The sequence below is a fragment of the Rhinatrema bivittatum genome, chromosome 5 (genome assembly GCF_901001135.1).
Source record: "Rhinatrema bivittatum chromosome 5, aRhiBiv1.1, whole genome shotgun sequence".
NCBI classification, from domain to species: Eukaryota; Metazoa; Chordata; class Amphibia; order Gymnophiona; family Rhinatrematidae; genus Rhinatrema; species Rhinatrema bivittatum.
The window spans coordinates 70,818,329-70,830,278 of NC_042619.1; the positions used below are offsets into that span (position 1 = coordinate 70,818,329).

Genomic DNA, 11,950 nt, shown 5'->3' on the forward strand with positions numbered 1-11,950 from the left:
AAGTAGTGGTCAATGTAGTTGCCGGTGCTTTTGCTGGGTTTTTGGTCTAGAATAAAAGGAGGTAAAGCAAGTGGCAAAACACCATTACCCCTCTACAAGGCACTTTGGAGTGTCTTTTGGGGGCCAAGGAAAAAGCTGAGAAGAATTTGTTTTTAAAATTGCAGGGGAAAAAGTGCTCTGAACCTTGTGGATAAACAAGTGACTGGCCTGTAGAAAGACTCCAGCAGGAGTAGTTTACCATTACCCCTGGGGTTTGAAAAGCTACTGATGGGACCAATTTAATAGGGTTAATTGCCCTGAAAGTGTACTTTGAATGTTATTTTTCATGTAAAATCTGTTATAAATGCATAATTTTTAAATGTGTGCGGAGAGGGCCATGGCAGGGAGGGCGCAAGGCTGTAAGATTTGACTAATGTTGCGACTTTCGCTGCCCGATGTCTCCACTCCGCCCTCCTTACCTCTTTGGCGACTCTCTCTTTGGTTGATGGAAGTTTGGCTGCTGCGGTGTCATTTTGCCGACCTCCTCCGGCATCCCTGGACCGGCTAGACGCTGCCTTCCGCCATGTTCTCCTGAGGCCTAAGGGCGCGCGCGGCGCAGCCCCGACTCAAGTACCAGCTGTGGCGCGAACCTCAGGGGCATCCCCCTGAGATGACGTCGTCATCGCCAGTTATTTAAGGTCTCTTGTTTTGCTAGCTAATCGAGTTAGCAAAGGGTTTACTGCCTAGCTGCCTCCAGGTATCGCTGCGGATGGGATTCGCTCTCCGCTTACCTTGCTACTCTGCCTCCTCGGACTTTACCAGGGATACCCGCTCCTCGGGGGCCTCGCTCTCTCTCTTGCTTTTCAGGTCGCAGTCTGGAACCGGTACTCGCTCCTCGAGGGCCCACGTTCCCGGACCTGCTACCGAATATAACTTCTGCCAGGAAGTCACCGCTGCCTATAACACCAGTGAGTTACCATCTCTCTCTCAGAGCTTTCCCTAGAACCAGGTACTCGCTCCTCAAGGGCCTACTTCATTCCAGCTCCTGGGCTGTTCCAAGAGACTATTGTGTGAGTGTTACCATCAAGGTAACTCTGCATACTCTGCCTACTCACTATCTCAGTTTCTCTACAGCTCAGCCACCCTGGGATCGCTGTTCCAGTGCCTGACGGACTGCAGCCCAGCCGGGCTCTTCCAGCTCACTGCTGCCACCTCTGGTGGTTCTCTAAAGCAGTTTAATAAAAGATCTAATGTGTGTCTGTCTCCCAACTCTGAGCCTGACTGGTGGTCCCTCTCGGGATCTTCCCCTGTGGGCATGGTCATCTGCCATCGGCCCAAGGATCCACCCACAATTATCACAAATAATAACAGACTAAGATGTCTAATACCCTTGCACCGTCCCTGGTCCAGGACTACATATAGACAGCACTCATGAAGAGAAAGAGGAGGCCATAAGAGCAACTAGAGCCACACACAGGCAGAGAGAGGAAACTGAGACAGCAGGAGACTGGGAGCTGGGAGGGATTATAGTAGAGTATGAGTTTACTGTCTCGTGACAGGGAAAATGCCATATTCCTCCTATTTATTTATTTAAAATAAATCCAGAGAGCAGTCCACAAAGTACAAGAAAGCCTAGATTTATACTCTGGATCCATTGCCTGAAAAATCTCATTCTTTGGCCTACAGTCTCATTCATTGGGGCAATAAATATCACTGACTGGGACAGTCCACCCTTGGCATCTCTGATGTGAGCAGATGTAAAAATTCCATTTCGTGTGTGGACTTAGCTCTCCCAATTTAAAAATTCCCCCGAGAATTCCCCTTTATAATGCTATTACATGTACATGCTTTGTGAACCCCATGCATACTCTTTAGGCACTTTGAAGAGGGCAAGCTTCAGACAGGCCAGTTTACCTAGGTAAATGGCTTTGAAATGTGTCCTCATTTTGCCTAAAGTGACAAATATTACCCAGCACTCATAATGTAATATGTTCTTAGGCAGACAAATTGTAGAATCAGAGCCACTGATATATTAATATACTAGGTAGACATACTCTCTATTGCAGCTTTGTAAATTGCTCAGAGGAAAGCAATTACCATGCCCAGTCAGCCCAACAAGTCAAGAAAGTTAGAACAATGTGTGTGCACTGTTGTATACAAATGATGAAATCATATGCAGTTATAATGGAATTGGTTTAGTGCTTCTGTTCCCAAAGATCCTCATTTCTGATCATTGGATGCCTGATATTCAGTCTTTCAAATGATTTGGTCATCTGATTCAGGCAAAAGGCCATGCCATTACATCTCTACAGTTATTAATGATTTTTTTTTTGTTTGTTTTTATCAGATTTGGAATGGAAAGCAGAGCAACAATGCTACTGAGCTTGTTCAAAATGTCAGCTTACCTTTTCATAGAACTATTCTTCTTTTTTGGGCTTATTCCTAGATTATCTTTAATTTTTGTCCAACAATTATATGTTATATTTTTCTATTTGAAATTAATAGATACACACAGTCACTTTAGCAATGTCCACTGTTTTTAAAGAGATTGCTTTAAAACAAAATCTTCTCAATGCACATTTTTCTTTCATGGTGGCTTTTTTTTTTTTTTTTTACTTTTATTTAACAATTTCAAAGTAATACGAAGAAAAACGTTGCACAGAAACATCAGAGAGGTATACATATGAATACCTAGTTCATATTCCAAAATGTATAGTCCAAACTTTAAACTGTTGGGGACACAGATGAAACAACTGGCTTTCTCCTATCCAAAAAACACCTAAGCTGCTCTGGTCCAAAACAAAATGTCACATTCAGGTCTCAGTTTAATAACGCATTTACAGCGGTATCTGAGTAGAAAAGAGGTTCCAAGAGCTTGTATTTCCTGGCAGAAAGCCAAGAATTATCTTCTCCTTTCTTGCGTTGCCATAACAGGCCGATACAGTAAAGTTCGTGGGAGAGCGGGCGAGTGCCCGCTCTCACGGCACGCGCACAGGCCAGTATCCTGTGCGCGCGATTCAGTAAACTGAAATATTTAAATTAGGGCCGGCGGTAAAAAGAGGCGCTAGGGACACTAGTGCGTCCCTAGCACCTCCTTTTTGACAGAAGCGGTGGCTGTCAGCGGGTTTGACAGCCGACGCTCAATTTTGCCGGCGTCGGTTCTCGAGCCCGCTGACAGCCACAGGTTCGGAAACCGGACACCGGCAAAATTGAGCGTCCGGTTTTCAAACCGCGGGCCGATTTCAAATTTTTTGTTTTAACTTTTTTTTTAACTTTCGGGACCTCCGACTTAATATCACCATGATATTAAGTCGGAGGGTGCACAGAAAAGCAGTTTTTCCCGGTGCCGGCAGAAATAAGCGCTACCTTTCAGAGTGGCCTTGGAGGGAACGGGCAGCGCGCGCAAGGTGCACAAATGTGCACCCCCTTGCGCGCCGACCCCGGATTTTATAAGATTGCGTATCTTATAAAATCTGGCGTACTTTTGTTTGCGCCTGGTGCGCGAACAGAAGTACGCGCTCGCGCTTTTTTATAAAATGTACCCCACAGTCTGCCAGTACCTTTTTCTCATCCACGGACTTTGCACCAACATTCAAAGAGATCGTGCACGTGTACATTCCCTTTGAAATATGCCACAAGTACAGAGCACCCAAGGACACTTGCTTTTTTCTTCTGTGGGTAGATGTTCGTCACAAAAATTACATGCGTAGGCTCCAAAATGCACTCTGTGCACATTATTTTCTGATCCTGCTCAAAACCTGCCCCTGGGAACACCTGGCTTAAATGCGGCTAACGGTGCCCACGTTAAAGAAATGCTTTCTAGCTGTATCGAGGGAGGACGCTTGTCAGACAGTCAATTTATATGCTGTTGGCCCACGTAATTGGCTTTGAAATTTGTCCCCTCTCTCTGTTCCATGTTTAAAGTCCATTACAGACTCTGCTGCTCTCCACCTCCTCTGCTGGTAGGTCATTCCGGCTATTGTCACCTTCCTCTGTGGATGACAAGTTTTCACAAAATTCATTGTTCTCCAGCTTTTCATAAAACTGTGAAATAACTGGACATGAAAACTTCAGTTTCCTTTTATATTTTTTTGGGGTTTTTTTTTTTTACTGCCAACTGACAGCAATAAAATAAAACAAAAAGCCAGCGTGGGCAGTAAGCTGTGCATCTCCGATCTTCCTGCTGCTAACACCGGCAAGCTAATCAAAGACCCAAGCCCACATTATCCTCATGCCGGTGTCCCACCTGTCTGGGCCTGCAAGATTTATTTTTCTCCCTCTCCTACCTGCTAGGAAGAGGATTCAGGAGGCTTATCAGGGAGGAGTAACAGACTGAAGAGGCATCCTATGGTCTCCTCACTTTTTTTTTTTTGCACATAGGAAGGAGTTAAAAGAACCCTCCTTCGGATCTGCACGTTCACTACTGGCCAGAAGACGGGCAGTCCTGCCATGCCCTCCCCCCCCCCCCGATTGACCTGTCAGTACACCACTGGCTGGGAAAGGGGAGTGAGGAGAAGCCTAGGCAGCCTCTGCAGCCATCCTGCCACGTCTTCTCACTTTCACCTCATTCCGCCCTGCAACTATTGATTTATTGTGGGATTAAGCAAAATAAGATGAAAATTGCATAGCATTTTCTTTCCTGACAGGCATGAATTAGCCTATGCCAGTGTGACTTTTTAGGTATAATTTGTTTAACTAATTCTGATTAAATTTGGCAAAAACATCCTCAGTGTAAGGCAGGTTGAGTTTGGCTAAATAGGTCTGATATTTGATCAACTTTATTATCTTTTAGTAAATTAGCTTCTTTGGATGCTTCAGGATGCCATTAGTAATAGTCCTGAAAAATCAGTGAATTTTGTTTCAGTTCTTGAATATAAATGTTGAATGTGACTAAATAGGAAGTAGTATTAAATAAACCTACAGGAACTGAATGCAAATTGGAAAAACATAGGAAATCCTAATTTTTGCTTGCTTAAACATGTCTGAATTTCTAAAAAGTGGGTAAATGTACTGCTTCAGGTCATGTGTTTTTGCATGATGAGCATATTAGACCCTTGACAGCAAATATCAGTTACATTTAAAACAAGTTTGGAAAGATGTGTATCCCAGTAGGAAAGAAATGCACTTACCATGCAATTTAGCATCCCACCAACTCCATGTAGCACTCTTTATCGGCTTCTCCTCTCCACTCTCCACTTCAGTTTCAGTGCAGTTCCCATCCACATGCAGTGGCCCTCCCCCACCCAAGCAAACTAGTGTAGTCTTCTACCCCTATCCAGTCCCTCTGGTGCAGTCCTTGTCCTCCCCCAGCCACTCACCCCAGTGCAGTCCTCCTCTCCCCCTATCCCACCCCAGCTACTCACCACAACGCAGTCTTCTTTCTCGACCACCTTCCCCCCTCACAGTTACTCACCCTGGTGCAGCCCCCCCCCCCCCCCCACAGCTGCTTACCCTGGTGCATCCTCTTTCCTACTCTCTCGCATCATTGCAGCCTCTCACCTCCACTCATTCATCCCTTCGCTCTCCTCTTAACCTCACCCACTCTCTCTCATTTTTTTTCACCCCTTCCCCAACTGCCTCTAATTCTCTGCTCTGCCTCACCCCATCCCTCTCACACTGGTCCTCTATACATTTCCACCCCCTCTGGCTGCAGTGCTCTCTCTTTATTCCAGGGACTCGCTTCTTCCTCCCATAGTCACTTTGCCCCCATATTTCCTTCTACTGGCAGGGTCTGGAGAACTCCACAAGTCCCATTGCGCCAGCTGCCATATCATCCATTCTTTGTTTGCCTGGCCAGGATAAATGGCTTTGAAAATTGCCTTCTACATTCTTCGAAGTACACTAGAGGGTGATTGTGATTATATACTTTGTACATCCATGTATCCACTTATTTTCATATTAGTAGTGTGGAGTTCTGGTAACTGTGTTGGTTAGAGAGAAAACTGGAATATCAGTAAGTTACGATATCTTTTATTGAACCAGCAAAAAAGATGTTCAAATACATTTACATTCAAGTCCGTTTAGGCCCCTTCATTGGATGTGACTAAAAGCTTAAAGGACAGAATTCTGCGCAATGCAGAATTTGCAAAGAATCCCCACCCCCCAGGATAGAATTTACCATTTCCATGCAGAATTTGCGTCAGATCCCACAAGTGCGGAAATGCAGAGAGCCGGCTCTGCAGAAGGAGGACGTGCTGGTGCACTGCAAGTCTGTGGGAGCCAGTGCTGTCATCTTTCTGCACCACTGCTCTCAGACAGTGTGAGCTGTGCAGTGCTCAAACACAGACTTTGACAGCAGTGCAGGATTTCGGGCACCGTGGGGCTCACACTTGTCTGAGAACTGTACAATGCAGGAAAATGACCAGCTATTCAGGGCAGTGCCTATAAAATGAGTAGGCCCGGATTTAGTAGGCGCAAGCAACATTTTCAACTGCATCATCGCTGCTGCCATTCCTAAACTGAAGCCTGTTACTCCTGAGGAAATTCTGCAACACAAATGTTCATTTTGTATCTTTGAGTTAGAACTTTTTTTTCTGTTTTGATGTTCAAATGAATTCTACTCAGTGACTTACACTGAAGTATTTTTATTATTTTGATAAATATAGTATGCAGAATTCCCTCAGGAGTAAATAATTATAACTAGAAAATACCATGGGGCAGGAATTCCCACAGAAGATTCTTTAGGAGATGATTTAACATCCATTATTATCAGTTAGTGAAGTTTTCATGACTGGAGTTGTTAGAAGTACTTGAACAAGAGTGTTAATAAGGTAGCACCTCATCAGTGCTGAGATCAGAAAGTGGTGTTACAGAAGTTGCTTTCTAAATGTTTCTTCCATCAGCCTTGAGGCATTGCAGAAAGGCCCTGTGAGATCTTAAAACCTCATGCACTGCAAATATTTTTATTGATAAATAAGAGTGTTATGGATAATCTGTGTATGTGCCAATCCCTCTGGACTCATTTTTTATTTGGAATGGCCTGGATGATCTCAGCATACTCCCAGTTGAATGAGTGAAGGAGTTGCTAATAGACAATTTGAAAGAAGAGTTGCTGGAGAAAACTCTGGAAGAAGATGCTAGAGATAAGAGCAAGAGAGAGACCTGACTACTTAAGTTTTTCAAAGATATGTGAAGCTGTTTCAAGGAATTTTCATTTCATTTCACTATTAATGTACTAATTATTTAAGAATACTAGCTCGGTAGCTGAGCCTTGCTATGTTCTTAAGGAGGACAATGGAGTAATTGCTGGAAGCTCCATCACCAGAGGACTGCCCTCCCAGTAGAGGTAGTGAAGACAAGGATGATAATGGAATTCAAAAGAGCATGGGATTAGCACAGATGGTTTCTAGAGGACAAATAATGGAGAAGAAAAAAAGAGTAACCTTATTACTAGGGTAACTTACATAGAGGAATAATTGCCCAAAGAATTAGGGGGGGGACGGGACCTGCTGGGCACTGGATGGACCGCTTGGGTGTTTTTCTGCCAACATTTACTGTTACTATGACTGCTGTATTTGCTAATGCATGGGTGCTTGTGACTCTATCCTGGTTATGTTGGCATAAAAATAAATTGATCAGAATTTAATGTTAAGTGAAATTATCGCACAATTGCAAGAACTCTTGTAATATGTTCAAAAGAATTAATGATGAATAATATCAATCCATTTTCTCTTGCTGGATATGGACTTCTGTAACAATTGCTGTATGAATAAATTGGAAGGTTTGGACCTCATTCCTGAGAGCACAATATTTTTATTGGAATAAATGGTATAGGAGGACTAAATAGAGAGAATTGCCCTCAAGTTTCCCAGAAACAAACAGTTTTTAATGAGAGAGAGAACCTGCAGGTCTACTGGAGGAACACAAACATGCTGAAACCAGGGACCTTGGTTATACCATGATCTTGGCAGCTAGAGTACACTCCGGTCAATTTTAATTGGTGCCCCTTGGCTCTACCATTTCTATTTATTTTGAAAAATTGCTCACATAACTTGGCAATAAGTTTGGCTGTTTTTTTGTTTTTTTTTCAAGTCATATTGTTTAACAAGTATCTTGAAATTCAGGTGTCCTAAAAGGTAGTGACAATTTGACTATTTTGTTCTTTGTTTGGCAGGAAATCATGTTGGATAATTGCCACCATGTTGCAGTTGCCCTTGGTAAACCAGATGGATTTGTGCAGCAGCATTCAGACGTAAGATACTCAAGGTCTTTCACACAGGTTAAACACACCAGCTTGTTTCTGTATTCAGAGCCTGATTCGCAAGCATTTTTAACCATAGGCACAGGATAAGAAAACAGCTATAGGGGGTGTATTTTCAGTGTGGAGCAGATAACTGACCAAAGTTTAGCCAGCTAAGCTAATCATGTTTTTAGCACACTCGTTTATAGTAAAAACTGAGCTAGCCAAAACCTGGATTTCTAGATTTACGCCTGTCATTGCAGCGCTTAAGGTGAACTGGCTAGCCCTGAAAATAAACATCAGCTAGCTCACTTTGTGCTCCCTACCAAACCATAACCCCCAGGACTATCCATGTTTAAAGTGGTCAAATCTAACTATCTACTGAAATGAGAAGCTAGATTTAGCAATTCTGCGGGATGGTGGGGGATAGGGGGGTGGAGGTTTCATCCCAGGGGATCTACCTGGCTAACTCCTTCACTACCTATTATCCACCTCTTAGTAAATGAGGTCCTGTTTAATTTTACAGTATAACCTTTTCTAATATGCTACATTTTGTAAGGGAAAGTAAATTAGATTTCATGTTGCTACAAAATCAGTTGCATAACACTTCTTATGCATTTACATTGAAGTGATGCTAAGTTAAATCAAAGATAAAAAGACCAATTCATATTTAATGATTTGCTCTTGCATAGTTTAAGACAGTCAGATCAGAGTCTTAGGGGCATAGTTTTGATCATGAAAAGAAGAGTTTAAAGTTAGCAAACCCAGTAATAAAGTCTGTCAGAGATGAGTTTTTCATATAAGAAACACATTTTCAACTAACATCTTTTTCTATCTACTAGAATCTCTCTGTATCAGTCATCTGTATTCATATACATTATGCATAATTACCACCTGAATGCAATGAGCTCTAAAGGAATTGGTATAGAACTAGATTTAGACTTTTCCCACCCTTAGGCACTGTTAATGTTGGTGCCTCCTCAGAATTTATAGCATTTCCTCCCCATCCCCTACTCTCTGTGGACGTCCAATCAATTTGCCTCCATCCCCAGTGTACATGCCCTATCACTTCTATTCTCACCATCCCCATCCTGATCATTTCTGCCCCCTTCCTTTCCCAATCATATCCACCCTTTATCTCAGACCTTCAGTCTCATTCCTGCCACCTGTACGTACCTCATAGCTCTACCCCCCCCCCACCCCCCCGGCTCCAGTGGCAGTATCAGTAGTAGGTAGGGGATGTGCAGAGGGACGCCATACGTTGCATTCGGGATTCGTATTCGTCGGGGGGCAGATACGTTGCATTCGGCAAGGGGGGCTCCCCGATACGTTCATGCATTAATTCTTATTCGTTTCCTGGCTAAAATTGATGCGTGTGCGCAATTTATAAAATCTACCCCTGTGTGTATATTTTGCAGCTTTTGAAAATCTGCATTGCTCACACGCGGCTCACATACACTTTTATGTAGTCATTTTTGCATGAGTAATGCTTTTAAAATCGACCTGTTAAATTGTAAGCCCTCTGGGGATAAGGAAATAACCTACAGTACCTGAATGTGATCCACATTGTAAGTGCCTAAAAAGCGTAATAGAAAATCAAATAGTAAATAGAAAAGCTATTTGTAGTCTGTGCTAAAACACAGTAGTAGTCACCTGAAACAGGCTTCCAGTGGATGTTACAAGAGCCAAAACAATGTCAGAATTCATACATGCATTGGACAGATACAAATGGATCTTAGTGGCAGAGAGAGGGAAAGGACCACCCTTGTGACAGCAGAGGTAGGTAGGAACAAATGATCAAATGGGCCTTTTCTGTTGTTTTTTTATGTTCTATGTATGTGCAAGCCATTTCTGCAGTGAATGACCTGGTACCGTGTTTCTGATGTTACGAATGCATGATACTTTTCAGAGGGATGAGTGGAAAAGAACTGGTGTTATAAGACATGAGATGTAAAAGAAATTTTGTGAAATGGATATCTAACCATAATGTGCATTTTCCTTAGGTTTTTGCTGTAGAAAGAACCAGCCGAATTCCTATGCAGTTCACAGTACTTACCTTTGAAGATCTTGTGGTATCTGCTGTTCCACTAGCACCAGAGGACCCTACTTACTGGGATAACTTTCATTCTAAACAGGAGGCCCCACTACGGCAAAGGACTAATTCAACATAAGACTATATTTATGGAAACAATATACAGCTTTTTATTTGACTTGACGGTTTTCTCCTGGTCCCATGAGCTTCCAGCTCAAGCGGAATTATCCTCTGTCAGGCTCTGGTGCTGTGCACCTCCATTTACAACTAGCCAAAGCTTTTCTCCCTATTTTATAATTTAGCTCAGGCATTGCAGCAACAGCCCTCGGCTAAGGTCCATGCTGCAGAACGACTTCTGGAATCCTTCAATAATAGGCTCTAAAACTGGCTATTAGGTATTACTGTTGCACAATGACTGGAACTCCCTCTCCTCTTAAGGCTGTGAACACTACTTCTGCAGCATTCTCAGCCCACCTGGGGAAAGTCCTGACCCAGAAATCAAAACCAGATCCTTTGCCTGGCGGTGCATAGCATTACTACTGAGCCATCAGGCCATGATTCTGCTTAAAATTCTCTATTTCATTGTCTGCCAGAAACCAGAATGTTATTTGATGGAGAAAAATACCTAAAATGTGCTTCCCAACTATTCTTTTCTTATGTACATGCTGTTTATAGTAGCTCACTGATTAATTTATTTCATATTTGATATTTTAGGCAGCGCATTTTTTTCTGGATCTATATTAACTAAGTTTAAACATAGTAGACCTCATTTCTAAACAGCTTTGACACAGGGAGAATCCCTATGAAAAAAATGCCTTAAATACAGTAATATTTACAAAAGAACTAGAACTTGAGATGGCAGTCACCGACCTGTGCTGTAAGTCTTTGTAAATTCTGTACTTTTTAGATCTTAGCCTCAATTTGAACTATGTTTACTGTAATCAATACATTTCCTGAAATCTTTTTTTTTTTTTTTCTTTGTGTTTCCAGACTGGATTGTAAGCTTCATGTAGCAAGGGATGTCTCTTTTATTACTATTTATCATTTCTTACGCTACTATATATATATATATATATATATAGTATATATAGTAGCGTATATAGTATATATATATATATATATAGTAGCGTAAGAAATGATAAATAGTAATAAAAGAGACAAATACAAAAGCTGATGATGTAAGCATGCATTTGTTTAGATTAATTTGGTTTGCTATCCGCTTTTTTCACAATTATCGAAGCGGTTCACACTTTCAAGCATTACGTGGAGATTTGCTCTATTAGATGCCAAAACACAGATAAGTAAATAAAAAAAAATATACATTCCTCTGCACTCAAGCAGGCTAATCCACACCAGTGAGTTATGCACCCCATTCAGCAGATAGAGATGGAGGAAAAAATGTCACAGACATATTGCCCCTCCCCATTAGCTTGCAAATATTCACTGTCTCCAGCAGATGGTGGACATGCATTTCCCTTCTGAGACTTGCTTGTGATAAATTGTTAAGGAAAAGAGAAGATAGAAGACTTTTTGAACACCACTTGACCACCTGAGGTGTGATGCCAGTGGATCCCTCCCTCAGTTGAGTGTTTTTTATTCCGGGAGCCTGCCTCAGGCGTGGACTTAAAAAGATAAGTGGTTGGAGCCAGGAGGCGGCTTAGGGGTAACAACTATTCCTTCTCCACCCATAGTCAGAGACCCATTCATGTTAGGAGGGCTGAGCTCAGGTACGCAAAATAAAAAGAAAAGGGAAAGAGGAG

General features: G+C 42.4%; 1 protein-coding gene across 2 annotated transcripts in view; it reads left to right on the forward strand.

Moving 5' to 3' along the window:
- AASDHPPT (aminoadipate-semialdehyde dehydrogenase-phosphopantetheinyl transferase) overlaps window positions 1-11,153 on the forward strand; it is a 155,693-nt gene extending 144,540 nt beyond the window's left edge. For both annotated transcript variants that reach the window (XM_029602440.1, XM_029602439.1), the window contains exons 5-6: window positions 8,093-8,170; window positions 10,162-11,153. In XM_029602440.1, coding sequence (XP_029458300.1) covers window positions 8,093-8,170; window positions 10,162-10,329 — 246 coding nt within the window. In that variant the 3' untranslated portion in view covers window positions 10,330-11,153. The remainder of the gene's footprint in view (window positions 1-8,092; window positions 8,171-10,161) is intronic.
- The last annotated feature ends 797 nt before the right edge of the window (window positions 11,154-11,950 follow it).